The 23,606-nt window shown below is 47.9% G+C and overlaps 1 protein-coding gene across 1 annotated transcript in view; it reads left to right on the top strand.

Annotated features, from left to right (window-relative positions):
- Positions 1-23,606, top strand: part of LOC135906586 (uncharacterized) — a 695,467-nt gene that overhangs the window by 301,688 nt on the left and 370,173 nt on the right. The window contains exon 6 of the mRNA XM_065438042.1: positions 12,412-12,566. Coding sequence (XP_065294114.1) covers positions 12,412-12,566 — 155 coding nt within the window. The remainder of the gene's footprint in view (positions 1-12,411; positions 12,567-23,606) is intronic.

The following is a 23,606-nucleotide window of genomic DNA, read 5'->3' on the forward strand; positions in this document are numbered from 1 at the left end:
CGCTGATGGCCTTCTGCGCTCCCCGAGCTGTGCGGCAGCCCTGGGTGCCGACGGCGTGGTTACTCTGCTTGCCTGCAAGGCCCCGCTCTGAGTCATCCGTTGACAGCCATTACCCAAGTGTGGAAACAATTTCGTCGAGACGCATGTCCCCTGCCCAGATGGCCCGCGCCGTCCGTCTGGGTTTGTTCTGCAGCCGCCCGTAGCGGGGCTTACACCCCCCACCCAAGACGAGACAACAACTCGCTTACAGTGTTGTCGAAGCAGAACCCAAAACAAACCAAAACAAAAGCATGCTGCGAGTAAACTTCTACATACGCCGCATCTGGACATGACAATTAAAAGTTACCGACCAATCTTAGGCAGCGCGTTTTAACGATGGCCTGAGTTCGCACACGTAGGAAATGCGTGAGCCGCGCCTTGCTCATGACAGTAAGCTGGCCCGGTGGTTCGCCCAAGTAAGCTGGCTCGCTTACTGAAACAACACAAATAAATGCCAGCGCCATATGATGAGCACTCTACGCGGCACATTCCGTAGAAAGTGTGAACACATGAATAAGTTTCACCGTAAAATAGGTACAACCTAAACACACACAAAGCAAATACACAAACGAAACAAATAGTAAGGCTTCCCTGATGCAACAGGGCTCGCGTCCTGAAACTATAATATGCAGTATCGTACAAATATGAGCCGGAAGGACACTGTCAGCCTCTAGCTTGAGAGGAAAACATACAAACATACATCATTGAGCTTAGATGACGACACACGCCAAAACAAAAAACACTAAAACAACAAGGTACACACAGAAATGCGGCAGCATGAGTTCATCGTCCAAGGTCGTCTGGGTGGTTACCGCAGTCATATCACATCACACCACACTTGTTTCCTTGTCTCCACTGTGCGTCACTGCGGGTTCCCTATCTTTTACATCCTTTTCCCAGCAATGGTTTGTCAGACGCGAAAGTGCGTCGGCATTAGTATGTATGATTCCCCTTCTGTGTCGCACCACTCTATCATAGCGCTGCATCGCTAAAGCCCAGCGTGTCAATTTTGCTTTTTGAGGCGCAGACTGAGTGATGTACATCACAGGATTATGGTCGGATACCAATATTTTCATGCCAAAGACCCACATGTCGAGCTTTTTGATAGCCGATATGACGCCAAACGCCTCGCGTTCAATCGTAGACCACAGCATCTGCGTGGGCGTGAAGCGGTGGCTGGCAAAAGCAATGTGGCACTCTTTGCCATTGTCGGTCATCTGAGCTAGACATGCGCCCCCAGCAATTGGAGAGGAATCGGTGAATAGCCAACACGGCTTGCCTGAGTCTGGAGTCGCTAGCTCGACGGCACTGCACAGAGCACTCTCGAGACCTTCGAATGCCTCGCTGGCCTCAGGAGACGACGGAATGCGGTTGGGGTGGCAACGCTTTGGCGCGGCTCCTTCCATCAGTTCTATGCGGTACTCGCTCACTCGCGCTATCCCCGTTGCGGTGGTAAACAAGGCGGCATGTGTCCCGAACACCTCGTTCACTAACGCTCGCTCCGGTGGTTCGAAATGTGACATACTCTCTGCGGGCAGGAGGGCCCTACTGCCGAGAACCCTGCTGACCGTCGCGTCACTTTTTTGTTCCTCCTCTAACATCCCGGCATCACCCCTTACTTTAACGGAGCTACCGGGGGATTCTTCCTCTGCCCTTTCCTCGTTCGGATGCAGCGCATCGCCCCTGCTCGCACCGGTAACCGGCTGTTCGGGATTACCCCGTTCCCCGTCTAGTCCTACGGCTGTAAACAGATCTGCGCTGCTGCTCGGCGGGAGCTTGTTGGGGGGCGGCTCGCAAGCCTCGTCCCGACCCTTCTGGAGTGCGCTCCAATCGTCTGCTGAGAGCAGGCAATCCGCGCTCACGCTCAGCCTATCCGTGAGGGCGCACAATACTGGCGTCGCCTCCTCCACTTTGGAAAACACGGGTTGGCCCTGTTTTAGTGTCAGTGGTAGCGCCACGAGTTTCGCTTCAACTCGTTCGCCAAAAGCTGCGCGGAGATTTACACTGCCATGCGACTGTGCTAATTCTGGTGGTACGGCACTTTCGCGAACTACGGTTATCTCGGCACCCGTATCCACTATTGCCTTCATTGTTCGGCCCTTACAATTGAGAGCTACACACAACAAGCGGTCACCCGCAGCTGGGTTCTCTAGCGCGACCCGAGCGGTGAGCCTCTCTGGCGGTTCCTGCTGGGCGGCCGTCTGCGCCGGCCTTTCGCGGATGCGCGGACAATTTGGTCTAATGTGCCCGGCCGACCCGCACTCGTAGCAAATTGTTGGCCTCTGCTGTCCTGCGGATGGGCACGGGGATTTTGGCTTGGTCCTCTGTCCTTGGTGCGAAACCAAACCACTGCTGCTGCGGTTCTCAATTGTAATTTCTGCGCCCTTACTGCTGGCGCCCCGGGGTTGCCCCTTAGGTAGATCCACGCGGCCGTGAGCGTCCTCAAAAGTTTGCAAAAGTCTAGCAATTTCGGACGCCTTGTACCACCCTGCACCTTCTCGCAGCCTGACGTACCTGAGCGCCTCGTTCGACAACACTGTCTTCAGCTGGTCAGCCACCATGAGTTCGAGCAGCTCCGAAAAATTTGACACGTCCCTAGATGCCACATAAAAATTTAGATAACTGGCAAGACGAGTCGTGAAACTCTTCCACGTCTCGGTCTTCCGCTTCCGTACCCCGAAAAACCTTTTTTGATATTCAAGGGGAGACAACTGCAGCTCATCAAGGACGACCTCCTTTAAAGCTTCATAATCCCGGTGCTGTGCGGGGGTCAGACGTGTTGACAGGTACTCAATGCGCTCCGCTAGGAGCGGAAAAACTATCTGACCCCAACAGCTTCGCGGCACCTCGTAGGCATCCAAGGTGTGCTCTACAGATTCGAACCAAATGGGGACCTCGGCGTCTGTGGGAAATTTGGGGAAAGCACCAACTAATAATTTTGAATATTTACGCCATTCCGTGCTTCTACTATTCTCAAGTGCTCTGCCACTGCCGTCGCGACCACTCGATGGCGACGCTGTCCGTGCCCTGACGAGCTCCAGTTCAAGGGCTAGGCTCTGGCGACGTTCCTGAGCCATCTTTAGTCTAAACTCCATCTCCCGCTCAGACAGAAAGCGCTCGCTTTCACCATCGCTGCTACCCCTCTCCCTCTGACCATCCTCATCGTCCCTGTGATTCTGCATCATGATTAGCTTCGAAGCCCCGCAGTGACTGAACAGGAAGAGGAAAGGAAACTCACGTTTCAGACGAGGATCACAGGTGGACGAAGGTCGAGCTTTTTCTGCGCCGCTCTTGCTCGGGCTGCTTCCCTGCTGGGGTTCAGTCGGCGCCTCGACGTCTTACTCGCTGAGGTACGTCGCCTAGCGATGTCTTGCTGCTGCGCTTCCTCCTCCAAGGCTTGAGCCAATTGCAGACACCGGAGATGCTGCTAGCTCTTGGGATGCCACTCTGGCAGATGTACCGCTGTCTTGATAGCGCTTAGCTGGTCTTCCGAACCTATCCTGTCGGCTGCGCCAGTAAGAATTCGATGCCAAAAACGATGGATCGATCGAATGGTTCGTTAAAATTCACCCCCACCGTCGGCGTCCGAGACGCACCGTCAGAGACGGTCTGCACAGGTGGCTCAATGGGTGACTTAGGTTCGAAAGGACAAAGCCGCTGCAGTAACGAACGAACAACAACTTGTATTTACAGATAAAATTACAAAGTTCGGTTACAAGATTGCATAGTTTCAACAGTACATCGGTTACAAATAGCTACACTGGTTTGGACCACATAGGGCGACCCTATTTCGGCAGAGCCGATGGTGCTTAGCACCGAAGCCAGGTCCAGAACTCCCCTTTGGAGCGCTGCGTCCGCATTTTGTAGACGTAACGCTCCGCCCACAATCATAGCTGGCGAATTGCCGCCGGGTTGCGTCTCAACTGGACAATCCATTCACCAATCACTGCGTTCAGCAGAACTTGCGTGCGGGATTGGCCAGTCGAACAACGAAAAGTCAAAGAACATCTTTTTTTTAGTACAGTTCACGGTGTAGAATCCTCACCCGAAATACACAATATACAACAACAAAGGGGTGAGGGTCATGCCAGCTGTACACATCGCAAGTTCCGAGCAACGGCTCTCGAGCACAGTCGGCGCAACAAGCACTGACTAACAAAATACATTCACAAAACCTAAAAGCCTGGGATCGTCGGGACCATGTTTTCCAGTGCTCGAACATGTGCGCGACGCGATCGGATTCCAAGAACCCGCAGGCCATGCGGCGCCTTAAACAAGCAATTGTTTGCAAGCCAAACTGTCACAGAGGAGCCCGGGATAATTGCCCACCCGCCGAGGTCGGCCTCGTGTCCGGGCCGTAAGCCGAAGAAGACGTTCCCACGGCGCCTCGGAACCGAGACAAAACGGCAGGGTCTTTTGTGGCTCAAAGAATCCCTACGCCGGTCAGCGCGCGGTGCAAAGCCGTCAAAGTCAATGAGGCTGGCGCGCCTGCTTGAGGCCGCGCTATCTCCGTTTCCCGCGGCTAGACCCGAACCAAGCACTCTTCAAAGGCGCCGATGAGAGCACCGCGGAAGTCAGACGGGCCCACCCGTTACGGCGTTTGACGCCCAGTCGGGGAGATCCCAGCTGGGAAGGGGTTTACCCCCGCCAGCCGGCCGCGCGCAAGGGAAACGCCTGTGGGGATTCCCAGGAAGCACAATGCGACGGGGGTCCGAAGCACCCTTTTTTTTTACTGTGAGGCGCGACCGCAAACGTGGCGCTGATGGCCTTCTGCGCTCCCCGAGCTGTGCGGCAGCCCTGGGTGCCGACGGCGTGGTTACTCTGCTTGCCTGCAAGGCCCCGCTCTGAGTCATCCGTTGACAGCCATTACCCAAGTGTGGAAACAATTTCGTCGAGACGCATGTCCCCTGCCCAGATGGCCCGCGCCGTCCGTCTGGGTTTGTTCTGCAGCCGCCCGTAGCGGGGCTTACAAACATATAAATTGGTAAATGGTAACCTAAACTTGTGACAATCACAGCTGAAGTTTTACGTTGTTGAGAACGATTAGTATAAATACCTCTACCAAACTATCGTAGAGATGGCCGATCCCTGTAGGTTCCGTATAACATTAGCACAATGATGTGACTCCAGAATCATACGCAATTCACAAGATTTCGGTCTCTGACGTAAAAAACTGATGTATAAGTCTCCTCCCAGTGTAAGGCGCACTTCGTTCACTGAAGCAAAGTTCAGTAAATTTTCCAAAAAAGGAAAAAATATGTCGCTGTTTCCATCTGGCGGGTGGTAAACAACAAAAAACACGCATTTTCCACACTGCAGTGCTAAAACTTCATAATCATCGGTGGATATGGAAAAGACGGCGAGCAAATTGCACGATAAGCGCACTGACACAAGCTCCACCACGCACCCGCCGCGTTGATAAGGTCAGTTAAAAAAGTGTTGTAACCAGGCAAGCGGATTACTACATTGTCAGACGCATACCATGCCTCGGAAATCATGATAACTTGAAAAAGGAAAGAAAATTCATTGAAAAGTGCAGTGAGCTGGTCATGCTTAGTACGCACAGATTGCGCATTGCAGTGTAGAAATGTAATACAATCACTGCACTTCGGTGTACTAACGTCGCTGGGTGTGACCATAAAAAAAGATGAGAATGGACCGAATGCACTTTCTAGATGTCTTTAGTTGCTAATTTTTTGCAGATCCGCTTTACACGCAATTCGCACTATACGAGACTCCTCTGTCTTGCGCGCGAAAACCTTGCGTCCCTTAGACCACGCGAAACACCAGTTCGCTTCCTTTTCCTTAGCGATGCTCATTCTGAGTACCTTCTTTACCTGAGGCCCAAGGCGTTCGTTGACGTACACTGGTCTCTCTATGGAAATCAGATGTTTTCATCATTAGCCTAGTCTTCCTGACCTTCTCAAGCACCGCCTTTTGTTTTGTTCGGTGGTTGAAAACAACCAGAATGTTTGGATCTGCATCGGTGTTGCGCACAGGAACACTGTCACAAATCTCGATATCCTCCTTCGTAATCGGCTCACCGAGTCCACTTCCAAACCGATTTAGTATATAGCTGCTCGAGATTTTCTGTTTTGTCATGCGGCACACATTTCACTTCAATGTTTTTGTTCTGAGTATACTGATTTTGAGCGGTCACTTGCTTTTTCAGTGCCTCAACCTCCTGCACAAACACCGCTTGCGTTGCGTTGAAGGTCTCGTTCTCAGTATTTAAGACTTTACATTCAGCTTTTAGAACCGCAAAGGCTTTGTTTATGAAGTCAAAACTGCCTTTCATTTCCCCGAGTTCCCGACGGAATTCCCTTTTGAAGTCAGCAATTTCAGTAGCCATTGTCAACACAATTCTCTGACAATAAAAAAATATAATTGTTAACAAACGACAGCAACAGGGCAGCACGGATAGCAACGTTATACAATTCAAAAGGAAAAGAATAACAGAACCATTTCGACCTGAAGAAACGCAGAAGTTTGACTATGGGCTCACGTCGCGCATGCTCCCATGCTACCTGCGTAGCCGTCCGAGCGCTTTCTTATTCTGAGCAAGCACCAGGAAAGAGGCCACGTAGGACAGATCAAGGGCGGATGAGTCCCAAGGAGTGCATTATCACAAGTAGCTGGGCACCAGAGTCGTTGATTGCAGCAACCCCCGGTTCCGCACCATGCACGCCTGAGGAAAAGCAGAAGTTTGACTATGCGCTGACGCCGCTCATGCTGCCAGGTTATCCGCGTAGCCGTCCAAGCGCCATCTTATCCGGTGCAACCACCAGGAAAGATGTCACGTAGTCCAGGTGAAGGACGGATGCGTCCCAGCGGGTGCAGTCTTATCATACGCAGCTGTGCCCCAGAGTCCTTGATTGCCGCAACCTCCGGTTCCACACCATGCACGCCTGAAGAAAAGCAGAAGTTGGACTGTGCGCTCACTCCTTTGTGCACTTTGCCAAATGACCGCCGTAGCCGTCCGAAAGACCTTTTATCTAGTGCAAGCACCTGGAAAGAGGCCACGTGGTCCATATCAAGGACGGGTGCGTCGCAGGGAGTGTAGTCTTATCACAAGCAGCTGGGCACCAGAGTTGTTGATTGCAGGAACCCCCGGTTCCACACCGTGCACGCCTGAAGAAAAGCGGAACTTTGACTATACGCGCACGCCCCTCATGCTGCCAGGTGACCCTCGTAGCCGTCTGAGCGCCTTTTTATCCTGCGCAAGCAATAGGAAAGGGGCCACGTAGTCGATTTAGGCTGGATGCGTCCCAGGGAGTGCAGTCTTATCACAAGCAGCTGCGCTTGCAGAGTCGTTCATTGCAGCAACCCCTGCTTCCACCCCATGCACGCCTGAAGGAAAGCAGAAATTTGACTATACGCTCACGCCGCTCATGCTGCCAGGTTATCTGAGTAGTGGTCCTAGCGCCTATTTATCCTGCGCAAGCACCTGGAAAGAGGCGACCTGGTCAAGATGAAGGTCCGATGCGTTCCAAAGAGTGCTTTCTTATCACAAGCAGCTGGGCACCAGAGTTGTTGATTGCAGAAACCCTCGGTTCCACACCATGCATGCCTGAAGGAAAGCAGAAATTTGAGTATAAGCTCACGCCTCTCATGCCGCCAGGTGACCCGCGTAGCACTCAGAACGCCTTTTTATCCTGCGCAAGCACCAGGAAAGAGGCCACGTAGTTAAGATGAAGGCCGGATGCGTCCCAGGGAGTGCATTCTTATCACAATCAGCTGGGCAACAGAGTGGTTGATTGCAGCAACCGCCGGGTCCACAGCGTGCACGCCTGAAGAAAAGCAGAAGTTTGACTATGCGCTGACGCCGTTCATGCAGCCAGGTGACCCGCGTAGCCGTACAAGCGCCATTGTATCATGCGCAAGCACCAGGCAACAGGCAACGTAGTCCAAATGAAGGCCGGATGCATCCAAGGGAGTGCAGTCTTATCACAAGCAGCTGGGTACCAGAGTCGTTGATTGTAGCAAGCCCAGTTTCCATTCCATACACGCCTGAAGAAAAGCAGAAGTTTGACTATGCGCTCACGCCGCTCATTCTGCCAGGTGACCCACGTAGCCATGCGAGCGCCATTTTCTTATGTGCAAGCACCAGGAAAGAGGCCACGTAGTTCATATGAAGGACGGGTGCGTCGCATGGAGTGCAGTCTTATCACAAGCCGCTGCGCACGAGAGTCGATGATTGCGGCAACCCCCACTTCCACACCGTGCATGCCTGGAGGAAAGCAGAAATTTCACTATAGGCTCACGCCGCTCATGCTGCCTGGTGACCCGCATAGCCATCCGAGCGCCTTCTTATTCTGTGCAAGCACCAGGAAAGTGGCCACGTAGTCCAGATGAAGGCTGGATGCGTCCCAAGGAGTGCAGTCTTATCACAAGCAGCTGGGCACCAGAGTCGTTGATTGCAGCAACCCCTGGTTCTACACCGTGCACGCCTGAGGAAAATCAGAAGTTTGACTATACGCTCACGCCGCTCATGCTGCCAGGTCACCCGAGTTGTGGTCCTAGCGCCTTTTTATCCCGCGCAAGCACCAGGAAAGAGGCCACCTGGTCAAGATGAAGGTCCGATGCGTTTCAGGGAGTGCGTTCTTATCACAAGCAGCTGGGCACCAGAGTCGTTGATTGCAGCAGCCCTCGGTTTCACACCGTGCGCGCCTGAAGAAAAGCAGAAGTTGGACTGTGCGCTCACTCCTCTGTGCACGCTGCCAAATGACCGCCGTAGCCGTCTGAAAGACCTTTTATCCAGTGCAAGCACCCGGAAAGAGGCCACGTGGTCCATATCAAGGACGGGTGCGTCGCAGGGAGAGCAGTCTTATCACGAGCAGCTGGGCACCAGAGTCGTTGATTGCAGCCACCCCCGGTTCCACGCCGTGGACGCCTGAAGAGAAGCACAACTTTGACTATACGCTCACGCCGCTGATGCTGCCAGGTGACCCGCGTAGCCATCCGAGTGCCTCTTTATCCTGCGCAAGCACCAGGAAAGAGGCCGCGTATTCCAGATGAAGGGCGGATGCGTCCGAAGGAGTGCAGCCTTATCACAAGAAGCTGGGCACCAGAGTGGTTCATTGCAGCAACCCCCGGTTCCACACCGTGCACGCCTGAAAAAAAGCATAATTTTGAATATGCGCTCATGCCGCTCATGTTGCCAGGTGACCCGCGTAGCCGTCCAAGCGCCATATTATCCCGCGCAAGCACCTGGAAAGAGGTCACGTAGTCCATATGAGGGACGGGTGCGTCGCAGGGAGTGCAGTCTTATCACAAGCAGCCGCGCACGAGAGCCGTTGATTGCAGCAACCGCCAGTTCCGCACCGTACACGCCTAAATAAAAGCAGTAGTTTTACTATGCGCTCGCGCCGCTGAACATGCTGCGAAGTCGGTCAAGTCGGCCTTATAGTGTTGATCCGGCGTGGAAGACTGTACCGGGCCGATTGCGAAGCGCATGGACGAAATCCTGCAGTAGAAGCGAAGACGTATGCGGTGCCACATTTTAAGATATAGGTGTCACCCGATTGTCCTCATGCCACTGTCTTATCATGATCGTGGCTGCTTCTGGTTAATCCTGCTTACTGCACCGACACAAAAGAAAGACCATGGGCGCAGGTGCCTTTCAGTATGTCTACCTTGCGAGACCCCGTAGCGCGTGCCAGTAGCGTGGGTCCATGCGAACACACCCTGGCGCGCACCGGCCTCGGTGGCTCCAACCTACGGACCACCCTGATTCGAGCTTTCGTCCGCCCGCTGCCCCTTGCGTGCCCTGAAGCTCATGAGCCATCGGCTTCATTATAATGTCAGGTGCTCTCCTGATACCTCCGTTTCAGTACTTTAAAAAAAAATCTATACTCGTTACGAGAAAAGCACCCCACAACGAAAAAAGCACTCCGCGGCTTCTGCGATATACTCCACCCGTGTGAGGAGAATTGCGGAACGCCGACGAGGAATCTGCCGACTACAGCTTCGAGCTCTTAAGGCATAACCTTGTCGAGTGACACTTGCAACAGCAAATAGTGTATGACCGCTGAAAAGCGCATACCACCGGAAACTTTAACAGGATCATCCTTCGGTCGCATAACTGACACCTGCACGGCCAACATCGACCCCAGCCACGTCATAGAATAAAGCCATAGAATAAAGAAGCAACCTATAAAGCCCATACGTACGGTTGCACGCACTCCACGTCAAATCACTGCAAGTGAGAGACTGTTACGATGCTACCAGTGCTATAAAAGCAGTCGGCTGCCATATTAAATCTAAATACCGTCACCAAGTCTAGCGAGCGTCCCAAAAGCTGACAACCACAGCGTAGCAGCAGGGCGGCGGTCATTCGGTTCCCGATTTCAATTCATGGGCCGTATGGATAGGTTGTACTCTAGAATCCGTGTAGTAACTCTATGGGGAGCACGCCGCGGCTGCGGCCGCAAGGCGTCGAATGTACCCCCCTCCTTACCTTCTCCCCAGAGGTATGCTCGTGACGGAAGACGTCACGTTTCCTGCCCGCTTTCCCCCCTTTCGTGCGCGAGATTGAGCTGCAATTGGCGGCTCCCCGCGCACGCCTTCACTCGCACAGACAATTGAAGGCGCCGGGCACCGATTTTCTCGGCCTTGGACTTCATACGGAAAGTCACGGCGTCACAAATGCCGACGGCGAGGGAACGCTTACAGTGTCCATATATTTGCTACCGCAATAAACTACAAAGGCATAGAAACCGAATGTCTGCGTATTTTTGCTCTACTTTGTACCGTAGCAAGAGAGCTGTAAGGCCATTTCGCCTCCCTGTTCCCACGTCTTGCAGTCTCACGCGCAGGGAACGAACTATGTCATTCTTCTCAGCTCCAGCGCCGCGATGATGCTGTTTTATCCTATCACACCTACCTCATTCATTGCTGGAGTGTCTAGCACTGATCAGGTGTTCTCCCGCACAGAGCGCGAAATTGTCCATTGCGCGAATAGAGACAAACACAACAGCTCGCACGCGAGACCCTCAGTGCAAGAGCACCTCTCCGCAGAATTTGGAGAAAAAAAAACCGGCACCTGACATGTGACGTATTCGTCGTGCGATTACCGCCTCGGACACTGAATTACTCACGGAAAGCATTTGGCATGTAGAGGCTAAGCGAGGCAAACAGCAGAGAGTGTGTGTTGTCGGTGGTGTTCGCTTCGTCAAAGTAGGGGTTCACCCCGCTTCAAATCTATCTATGCTATTAAAGAATTTATTTGTAAAATAGTTGTGATGGAGCTCTGCTTAGAGGGCACGTAGCAAATTCCAGCGTATTAACAATATTCGCTATGTGGCCTGGTAAGGGGCCTTTTAAGTTCTAATAATTGTAAATAGCCGAAATGAATGTCCACGTGTTCGGTTGCCGAAACTTCAGCCTTTTTTTTGCATGCGAAAGAAATGCCTGACCTTTGCTGCAACCTTTCGTCAGGCAAAGAAGCCACGACATCTACTGAAGTTTATTAGAAACAAACTGCGTGTATTTGCTTCGGGCTTCAAGTCATTACAAGAAATCTTCAAAGCGTATGCCATTAAAAGTTGCGCACAAACAGAACGAGAAACACTTCTCAGAACTCACTGAAATAATAAACGCATCACTGGGGCACACCCTACGAATGAGACAGGTGTTTTGTGCATTCTCCAGCACCTAAATTGTAAGGCGCCTGTCTGTTCCGGCATGACACTTCATGTCCAGCGCCACTACACCTAAACTATATCTGACACTATCTCCGCGTACCGGTATCCCATGGATAGGCTTCGCGGAAAGACAACCTTGCCATGTGCATCAGCAGCGTGCACCTTGGGCGGTGCAATATGCGGAACCTAGCTCGGAGTCGCATGAAGGCGACGTGACCTATGATTGCTCCCACAGCTGCGCACAAAGTGCCGCTTCCATGGTGTCGCCAAATTTTTTCTTCTTCTCGCCGTTCATGCGCTTTTCTTCTTGATGATAACCTTGGTATGGTATGTACACGCTCACACAGCACTGGAAAACACGTCGAGTCACGTTTTCGTCAAGCTCACCGGAGCCAACTCTGCTCCCGCTTTTCGAATAACGGATGTTCTACTAGCTTGCTTAGGCTGCTATATGAGTAACTAACTAGTCAGTACCTGGTGTTGTTTACCCTCAAGATACTGACATTACCTATGTCCGCAATCTACAATGAGGCCGTCAGCTGTGCCAGTGAATAATACAAGATCACTGATGCAAAGAACCACGGTAGTTGGACAGATGTTCAGGTGGGAAACGGAGTGGTAATTGGGAACGCTGTTAGTACGGTACACGCTGAGTGCAGGGGCTGTCTAGCGCTGCCAATTTTTAGCGACTGCTTCTTAAGGATTTTATTTCCTGCTTCTTTTTCAGTCGGTTCGCGAGTTTCACAAGAAGGTCAATCCAGAGCGAACGGCAAAAGAGGCATTAGATCCCTTGTACGGATTCATCAGCATGCAAATGCGACCCTACGACCCTTCCAAGCCGCAGGAGACGTTTGAACTGGCGCAAGGTGTAGAGGACGCTCTGTAAGTGCAACGTTTCCCTTAACGCAAAAAAAGTTGCGATGCTTATCGCCATATCTGAAAGCAAGGGCACTCAGGCACTGGGAGGAAAATATTCTAGGTTGAAGCAAGGCCGATTCATCGAACGGAGAGAACAAGCTTGACAGCAAATTAGGCGAATCGTACAAACTATTTTGGGAGACTGGGAAACGTGTAAAGAGACCATAACCTGAATTCAAGTGGGGTGAGTTGCTGATGCTTGAAACAATATCTACGTACAGCGCCCGTTAGCACGAGACGCAGAAAAAGACAACGGTGCTCACAATTAACACTCTGTGCCCGTTATAGTGTTTACTTGTAGAGGGATGAGGAACACCGCAGCAAAAAAGGGGCCAGGAGGAATCACGGTACGATGCTGTCTTGTCGTTTGCACTCTAAAAACAGAGAGTTCCGGACACTCTCTTTGAGGGAGTATCTGCATGTCCCATATTTCACTCTGTTTTCGAGAGTAGATCGACCCTTTTTGAGAGACCAGAATGCCTCCTCCTGAGAGTTTTATTACTCAACCGCAAGGGGCGCTGGTATTCTTCCGCAGAGTGCTAATACTCTCCCCACAAGGATAATGGCACTCCCCCAGACCGAGTGCTTCTACTCCTCCAAGCCGTGTGTTTCTACTCCCCCAAACAGAGTGATTGCACTCCTTCAGAACAGAGTGCTAGTAGTCTTCGCAATAGTGTGAAAGCACTATGTAGAGCCACGGTCAAGTTAGAAGGAATTCGCAATACTTACATGTGGGGAATATTTGATTCCTTCATAAGCAGCTTCTGCATTTGTGCTTGGTGAATTGGACGTAATCTGTAGTCGCCGAGTTACTCAGATGAAACATTTTCTCTCGTAAAAGTTCAAAACCTTTATTGATCAGTCGCAAGACAAACCGAATAATAATTTTAAAAACATACTGGTAAACAAATATCAGATCTTAATGATGCCCATGAACTTTACGACACATCTTGTAATAAAACACAAGTACATTCTCTAAGGTTTCATTATTATTAAAGTGTAGAAATATACTTTATACACTTGGCTCCACCTTCTCAAAAATAAAGCGTGCAATGGAAAGTGAAACGGAACAAACGTGACAAAGTCGCAAAGTGTTGGCACTATAATCAAAGAGAAATATGCGCCACATTACTGGCCAACAAAGGCATTTTTGGCACAAAATGCGTGCACTTAAATGGCAGAAGTTTTCAGATGAGCTGCTAGGCAAGGTGCTGGTGACGTAGATACATTGTGCAAGAAACTTTTTTGTGTGCCATATTCTAAGACAGCAGCTCATTTGATAACGTCTTGTACAGCGTATGGCTGTTCCTGACTGAGAGTACAGTGCAATTAGAAATGTGTTGTATATTCTCATGTAAGACCGCAGGTCTAGCTAGCTTTGCTTATATTTTAAGTACACTTATGCATGTACGGGCTGAACCCCATTGTTTCTAAAAATGCCCTGTCGTGGTTCTGCAGCAATATCCTACCCGGTCTCAAAGCGGTACAGACGCGTATCATATTCCCTATTTGGTTGGCCTCCTCACGAAAGTAGTTTTCTGGGGCTATTAGGATCGTTCCATTACACTTTCTCAAAAATTCATAAAATTAAATTTACAATTTTATCTAGTGTGCAGCAAATGAGTATAAAACTGCAAGGAGCATTGTCATTAAAAGCTTGCGCATCGAATTTCTTGTCAAGTATCGTAGCTTTTCATTCCCATTATTGTAAGAGTGATATACTTCTGAGGAGCAGCATGTATAGTTACATGATCAATTATTGTGACCAGTTGAAAATACAATGCAACTAAAGCATAGCATTGCTTCAGATATGGACCAAAATCAGATGAGGTGAACATGTTGCGTCAAAGGCGACATAAGCATAAGTACAGGCAGGGAACTGCACGAAAAAGACAAACAAGCAAATCATAAATTGGGAAAGGCACCATTCTGTTTCACAGATCCGTTCCATGCCAGTGGATTTTCCATGCCGCAATGCGTGTACTTGCACAATGATCCATCTACCTTAAACCAAAGCTTCTTTACTGAAGTGGTTAAGATGCATTAAATAATAATTGTCATGCTTCACAGAATCTTATCTTGTCTCAAAACAAGTACATGTATGTCTAGCAAGATTAATACATTGCCTCACTGTGCACTATACTTTAAGTCCAGAAATTTGGCATGTGCAAAAATGCTTTCCATTTATTTTGCCTTATGAAAATAATGTCTGCAGAAGCCATCAAACTAACGCGTTTTTCCTTGATTGACACCATACGCTCCCATACACCAATTGATGAACAAATCTCCCACACAGATGTTCTCAGTTCTTTTCATTCAACACATCTCTGCATCCACTAGCTTACTTGGTTGGCAAGTAAACTGGGTAACCCTAATTAAAATGTCAAATACCTGCCAGAAGCTATCATATGACTATTTCACAGAAGGAGAAACCACCATTTTACATTTAAAAAATGCTTTTCAATCGCAAGTGACTTTGTGGCTCCTAAGACGTAAGGTGCGCACAAAGGTGTGCACAGTTAAAACCCTCAATTGACCCTTGCTTTCTCTTCGGAAGGTTCGAGCGGTTTTAATGAACTGGTTTCGTGAGCATGCACGTAAGCGATAATGACTTCTGAAACATGAGCTACTCTGCCCCCAATGCTTCCCTTTTCTGGAACAAAAGAAGCCATACTTGTACAATGAGGTGCAGAAAATAGATGAAAGGGAACGCATGAAAATCTGTCTGCGTCATCTCAGCATTTAAAATACAGAATGACAGTGGTTTCTATTTGCACCCTAGAATTGACGTGCTGGTAAATTATGTAATCACATAACCAAGCATGAGCTGTTGCTTTTTACAGTGAACACAGGTACTGTGCTCACTGCAAATATGTATTAAGTCACTAATCAAATATGCAATTTCATTGTACTACTATATTTTTATTGCATGGATATATCTGTTGAGAGGCAACACAAAAAGCAGTCACTTCTCATAAAACTAATGCGCTTTTTTAAACAAATTTCTAACTTTTCAATGACAGTTTCTCCTGTCTGCCTCCAGAGAGCATACTCGATCTTAACTTTCCCATCAGAGACATTCCATAAATATACCATGTAAAGATGACTGCCTAGAGCACGTGAGAATTTTCATCTTGATGTGACGTATTGCATTTTGAAGGTTTTTTTGGCATTTAGTCGAATGGTCCACCTAATATAACCACATTCTAGTTTTCTAGTCGAAATTGCATGGCAATGTATTTGATTCTTTGGAGTACACTCCTCTGCAGTACGTGGAGTCCTACTGCATCGGCTCTTTGACATCCTTGTGTCTTTGCAGCTGCCTTCTTGCGTAATGTAGAGTGGGTGCCTGAAAAATATCGTTTGCATAAGTCAACACGAGGACATGCAGTAAAACTACATCAAGACAGTCAAGAAATAAAGTCATGGTACTAAAAGAAAATCTTAGCTCTTAGTCTTCCCACTGAAATGTATGCGAAACATCTAAATGACTGCAACAATCAACTGCTAAACTAAGTTCAATTTATATATTTAAAGAAAATGGGAATAAGAAACAGACCGTCCTCATTCAGCAGCAATGTTACAGAACTCCTACTAATAAATAGAATATTGGTCATTGTCCGATATCATAAGTATGTCATTAGTCCGGTGTGTCGCAAACACAACTTGTGACACATTCTGTTCACGTACCCACTCTGCTCCCCGCACCATCTCTGGTTGTGCCTCTGTTCTAGCCATAATTTGAGGATCATATCTGCAAACATGATGCTCAGTAGGGATGAAAATATGGTCCTCTTGTTCAATGGATATGAGTGGATGTGCCTATAGGAATAGGCAACAAGGCTTGTTATGGCAAGCTTAGCCACATTTTATTACTAACAATAAAAACAGTTCACTGCAGCCTGCCTCTAAGATTACTAAAAATCATGAACTTATTTTCATTGATAAGGTGCGCAACGGAGTTCATTTTCGACAGACTCAGCCACTGTTGCAGGTCTAAATCTAGCATTTTACATTCTTGAAGGTATATAAAAGTTGAAGTTAGACCACAGTGATTTCTTTATTAGACCAACACTTTGTTTTGTATACGACAGACAACTGGTAACGGAATTAAAGCAACGTTTTATTTTGATACTTTATTTCTCCACTTAAAATATTAAAGCAATAACAAATTTTGATCTGCCATGCAGTAGCAAAATGCACACATTACGCTTGTAACCCCCAGAGGAAGGGTGATTTAGCTGTTCATATGACATTACTCTGAAGCGCCAACTCATATTAGCAAATGCAGAGGCATGTGCAAAACTGTAAGCGTATGTAAAACGCACCTGCAATTGTAATTCCACATAGCGATCATTATATTCGGTGCCGATGCATAACTCGCTGCTTGAGAATTCACCGAGTTCGTACACATAAGCACGCTTTCAGATTCGCACCGTGCTCGAAAACCGCAACAGGAGACATAAAATCCGACATATCGTCACACCAATTCAATACATTAGTAAAAACAATTGAGTCAAAGGGCAAAAACCCCATGAGAGCAGTTTTTTGCGCGATGACGACGAGCGACAAAACGGGTTGTCGCTTTAACAGATCGCTAGCTTCTGCAAATCTAGAACTCGTTGCTCGTCGCCCGTAAGTGCTATGAGCGACTAGCCAATAGCGCGAAGCCGGAACTGGATGCACATTACTCAGATACTACCAATTGTGGTGCGGAATGAGCAAATGGTTGAGTTTTTATACGCGCAAGAATAAAAACCTAGTGCAGGACCTTCGGAGATATCTTATGCTGCTCTTTACAGTAAAATACATCAACCTAAACTAATAAAGCACGAGTCATGCTAGATTCCATGTGTAGTTGCTGCCCTCATGCCGGCAACACCGGGGAGGAGTCGCCCAAAATCGTCGCTCGCATGGGGTAGGACTTGGAGGCGACGAGCGAACGCGACAGCCTTCTCTATCGCATCGCTTGTCGCTGTCAAACGCAAGGTCGCTTATATGGTGTTTAAGGCTAAACCCCATGAGAGCAATTTTGTGCGAGACGAGCGATGGATCGAGCCGTGGCTTGCACAGTTCGCTCGGTCTTGTCGCTCGATCAATCGGTTTTGCAAACCTAGAATTCTTCGCTCGTCACACGGAAGTGCCATCAGCGACTAGCCAATAGCTCGAAGCCGGAACTGGATGTACGTTATTTAAACACTACTGCTTGTTGTACGGAACGAGCAAACGGTTGCATTTTTAAGAATAAGAACCTACTGCAGGACCTTCGGAAATGTTTTATGCTGCACTTTACAGTAAAATACACCAAATTAAATTAATAAAGCACGAGTCACGCTGTATTCGACGTGTAGTTGCTGCCATCACGCCGGCAACACCGGGGAGACGTCACTCGAAATCGTCGCTCGCATGTGGTAGGACTTGTAGGCGACGAGCGAACGCGACAGCCATCTCTATCGCATCGCTTGTCGCTTTTGCGCCAAAGATCGCTTCCATGGGCTTCATACTTTATAATTCATACCTTATTCAGCATATGTTATGAATTTCTCATGCGTTTTCAGTAAGTTCAAGATAACGTGCCCAACTGACCTCTTGCAGCGTGCAGCTGAATGCCTGCGGCAAAGATTCTAACTAGCACTGGCGCTGCACGTAACTTTAGTGGCCGCAGATTACCCATGGGCAAAAGACACCGTTAAGCACTCGGCCTATATATTACGAAGGCATTCCGCCAGCAAAATCAAGCCATCTGTTGTGTGACTTCTTATTGAAACAGCGTTCCGTACAGAGTAGATTGCCAAATTGAATAAAATGAAAGACACAGAAAGCGCGCTAAGCACGCTCCGCATAGGCTCGGAATCATCGGCTGGTGAACAAACTATTTTAGGTGTCCTCTCGTCTCACGTGTTATTGAGCGCACCATGGCTCTGGCAGCGTTTGCGATTTTCAAAGCTCTTAAGGACAGCGGCAAGTGATAAAATCACTTGCAGTTAGTGCAACGACTGGCTTTTTCAAGTGCCGTCGAGAGACGCAGCGCGCTTGCCTAGTCCATTGTCAATCGCGTCGGCTAAGCGCCACGACGAATTCCTGGCGAGAGCATGTCACATACGAAGAATGTGCCCTAAGATAGAATTCACTTACCGTGGAGGATTTGTTATATCCTACGAATGACGGACGAATGTCGTGTTTTCGTGGCGACGCGAGATGGCTGATGCACGACGTCCCTTGGATAGCCTTCGTTGCTGCTCGCTGGACGAATCAGCTTTCCCCGGCGCTGTGCTGCTCCGCGATGTTGTAAGCGCGCGCGGTGGGGCAACTCCGAGTGAAAAAGTAGAGCGCTCGCTCCGCGTTCATTGGAACTGTGGCTGCCTGTTCTCTTAGAAGCGAAACGTCTGTTCTCTCTTCAGCGTGCGTCAGTTATGCATCGCCATATTCGGGGCCAGCCTCGTACAGCTGAAGCAGAAGCTTACGCTACGTTTTGTTCTCTATTGCCGGAAGAGTAGAATGGGCATTCTACTCTCTCTCAAGACAGAGTGAAAAGCACATTTCACTGTCTCCTTGCTGACCGAGTGAACAATACACTTCACTCCACTCGACATTTTGCGAGAGCAAAACAACGCTTTGAAGAGAAAATCGGCCCCTTCACTGCTGCAATACCCTTCCTAGCTTTTAGGGGGTGTACATGACGTTGTTCTTTCTAACCATGGAATATGCACTCACGCAACAATCTGTACTTCTTTCTGTGTGAAGTGCTCTTGTGTGGGCTGTACGTACAAGGTCATGCACCACGAACTATCTTAAACTGCCAGCCAAGAAAATTTGTTCGGAGCAAAAAGGCGCCATCAAAGAAATGGTGTCAATGCAGTGTAAATGTAGATAAAGCAACAGCGCGCGCATTAGATCCCATAGATGAGATGAATATTTACAGTTATTATTAGGGTTCTAATTATATTCGAGTGCTGATTGCTGTGTTATCGTTTGTTAACGAAGCTTTCCCTCAAGTCTGAATATTTTAGGGCAGTTTGTCACGTGCGTGTCATGGCCACGCACGCTTATATCGCCTTCCGTTTCTCTACCACGGTTGCGCTTTAAAACCACGGCGCTGCAATTTTGCTTTCCTTTCCTTCCGTCTTCTCCGCCCTTAAACTGGCTCTCTTAACTGCAACACGCAGAGACAAATAGCGCGCGCATGCGATCCCATAGATGAGATGAATATATATATATATATATATATATATATATATATATATATAGAGAGAGAGAGAGAGAGAGAGACAGAGAGAGAGGGAAAATTATAGAAAATAGAAAATTATCAGTCATAGCTCTCGTAGGATAGCCCTCTGGGCCGTTTCCTTTTTTTCTTTCGAAAATAGTCCTATTAGGGTTATAATAATTGCACCAAGGTATTTCGCCCTCGTCAGCAGCAGTCCCTGAGATAGCTATTCTGGCGGCTAGCTTCCCACGCTATGCGTGCCGCCCTCGCACCTGTTTAAGCTTTTCCTAGACGCTAGAGCTATACTACTATGTCCGCGCAACCTTGAGCGATCGGAAAGCGCGTTTTCCCCTCTTGGCTGGCGGAGAAGGGAGGCTTCGTTCCGGCCGCAGAATCCCCGTCTCAGTAAGGTGCCTGGTGGTGGTCTCGTGCGGATGATGCCCTCTCGGTGAGCGCATATTCCCCCTCATCTTTTAAGAGGTTCAATACTTAGAAGCATTTGTCTCGCAAACCATATTTATTTCAAGGAAGTTTTCCACGTCTCAATAATTTCTCTCGTCGTATTCGAGTGCTGATTGCCGTGTTATACTTTGTTAACAAAGATTTCCCTCAAGTCTAAATATTTTAAGGCAATTTCCCTAGTCTCTAAAGCCTCTCGAGTTCACTCTTCTCCTCGGACGGCCATTTTCCCAAGAAAGTATGCCTTCCAACCAGCAAAAATCGACTATCGCTGACAACATCAGTCCCTTTCCACGTCAGTATGAGGCACGGAGCAGGAGCTATGGCGCTTGAAATTAACCTGGTGCCTGACGAACCAACCGCCTGAGCTATCTTTCCGGGTAACATCCAAGGGTCACGAATTCAAAGCACCTCTTATGTTGCTTTTTTTCCCCAAAGTGTTTTTTCTTTTTAATGTCTGTCCCTTTATTTTATCACTGTACGGGAACGCTCCTTAAAAAATGTATATATATATATATATATATATATATATATATATATATACATATATATATGGTTAATTCTATATGGCCACAAATATGCAGGTCATAAATACCCGTTCTCTAGCGGAGTGCCATTCGTGCGGTATAACCGAGCTCAGCTTGGTCCACCTTGCCTGATCAAATAGGGCACCACTGTAGGTGAAATGAGGCGTACAACTCCTGCGGGACCCGCCGTGGTTGCTCAGTGACTATGGTGTTAGACTGCTGAGCACGAGGTCACGGGATCGAATCCCGGCCACGGCGGCCGCATATCGATGGGGGCGAAATGCGAAAACACCCGTGTACTTAGAATTGGGTGCACGTTAAAGAACCCCAGGTGGTCGAAATTTCCGGAGTCCTCCACTACGGCGCGCCTCATAATCAGAAAGTGGTTTTGTCGCGTAAAACCCCATAATTTAATTTTTAATTTAACTCCTGCGGGGACGGTAGAGTATCCGCCTCCCATGCAAGATGACCGTGGTTCAAATCCCGGTGCCGCGCAATTCTCCACCGGAAAAAAAACAAAAAAAAGAAAACCGTGTGTTGGGAAAATTGCACAAACAGGCCTGGAGTGCGGCCTGATCCCGGTGACCAAAACCGGTAACGCACTCTCTCACCAGAGCAGGATTGGCCACCCTGGTGCAGTACCTTGCCACAACCTCCTATATGAATACAACAATCAAACCCCGGCCCTCAGTCCCCAGCAGCCGCGAAGCAACTGACCACGGCGGCGGTCAGATCTGTGACGCTGCAGAGGGTGCCAAGAATACCTGGCTCCGGACAGGCCGCTATTGGAATCTGAACCTGGCAACGTTTAACGTTAGAACGTTATCTAGTCAGGCGAGTCTAGCAGTGTTATTGGAGGAATTAGAGGGTAGTAAATGGGATATAATAGGGCTCAGTGAGGTTAGGAGGAGAAAAGAAGCAAAGAAAAGAACGAAAAGGAATGTCGACAGAGCTTGCTTTACTGTCACAAAAAGAACTCATTCTTAACGGTTTTGAAGATAAAAAGATAACAATAGGAGTTTTTATTGACTATTCTAAAGCGTTCGACAGGATTAATCATTTAATTTTATTTGATAAATTACGACATTATGGGTTTCGCGGCACTCCATTAGCACTTATACAGTCATATTTAAGACATAGAAAGCAGTGCGTCTCAATTAAATCCCACCAATCAACCCTTCAAAAAATTTCGCAAGGAGTTCCGCAAGGCAGCGTTCTTGGGCCAACATTGTTCAACATCTTCATAAATGACATCGTTCATATAAGCAAAAAAACACACTTCATAATTTATGCCGACGACAGCAGCTTGTTTTTCCAGTCAATTAGTATGGCTTACCTTTCGAACCTGGCAAATAACACCCTGAGTAGTTTACTTAATTGGAGTAAAACTAACTCGTTGGAAATAAATAGTACGAAAGCAAAAGCTATTCTGTTTGCTCCACCACAGAAAAAAATTGATAGAAACATAATGTTAACGCTTGGTGCGGAAAGGATAGAGCTTGTAAAAACAGTAAGGACTCTGGGAGTAGTTTTTAATGAGCATTTATTGTGGGATGATCACGTCGCCCGAGTTTCAACGTCTTTGGCCAGGGCTTGTGGCATACTATGCAAATTCAGACATGTTTTACCCCCTAAAATTAAACTTTTAATCTACAACAGCCTTCTTGCTCCTCATATAAATTATTGCAATATCGTATGGGGAACCACTTCCCAAACGAATCTTCAGAGACTACTAGTCCTGCAGAAAAAAGCCGTTCGCAATATTGTAAATGCCCCTTACGATGCTAATACAGCTGCAATATTTCGCTCCCTTAATCTGATTCCCGTACAGCATTCGTACGAAACAAACCTTGTTTTAAAGTGCAAAAACAGTCTTCTATACAACAACACATTTTTCTTAGATATATGCAAATTAACTTTCCCCACACATGTACCGTACAATATGAGGCAAAAGAATGCTTGGCTACTGCCATTTTCAAGAACAAATTATGGCTTCTCTAGATTAGAATATCGCGTACCGAAGTTACTAAACGCCTTACAGAATGTTGATATAAGCCTAAATGATATTTCTAGGCGAACGTTGACAGCACAGCTTTCGGAATACGGCGCATTTACGTGGAACCAATGACGCAAACGGTTGAGCAATGATTAAAATGACTTATATACCGGTATTTTGCTTATATTTCTTGAGTATCCTTTGTACAAAAGCATGTTGCTGTACTAAATTATACCCTTATAAGTGGTTGTATAAGTTACAATGGCAAGTTTCAGAAAAATGAATGTTGTCACAATGTTTAAAGAACAATGTTTCAGGAAAATGTTATAAATGTACTTGTCTTTTTTTCTATTGGTGAATATGTGCGCACTTCTGTCTTTTTTTCTCTCTCTCTCTCTCTTATTGACAAATTAACAGAAAGTTTTTTGGTATGAGTGTGTGTATATGCATATATGTACTCTGAATGTCTATATCAATCTGTGCCTGTTGCCAAGAAGAGGGGCAAGGACCTAGTCAAGCTGCTGTTTTGCAGCTTTTTGTTCTTGCCCTAGTGTGCTTTTTCTGCTGTAAAAAGAATGCTGAAATAAAATGAAATGAAATGAAATGAAATATACAGGGCTAAAAAGCGGGCACGTACTGTGCTACCGGGGCTTAGCGGAGAGACGAGAACTAGGAGTCGGATTACTGATTAATAAGGAAATAGCTGGTAACACACAGGAATCTTATAGCATTAACGAGAGGGTGGCAGGTCTTGTTGTGAAACTTAATAAGAGGTGCAAATTGAAGTTCGTACAAGTCTATGCCCCTACATGCAG

This window comes from Dermacentor albipictus, chromosome 5 (assembly GCF_038994185.2).
Source record: "Dermacentor albipictus isolate Rhodes 1998 colony chromosome 5, USDA_Dalb.pri_finalv2, whole genome shotgun sequence".
Lineage (NCBI taxonomy): Eukaryota > Metazoa > Arthropoda > Arachnida > Ixodida > Ixodidae > Dermacentor > Dermacentor albipictus.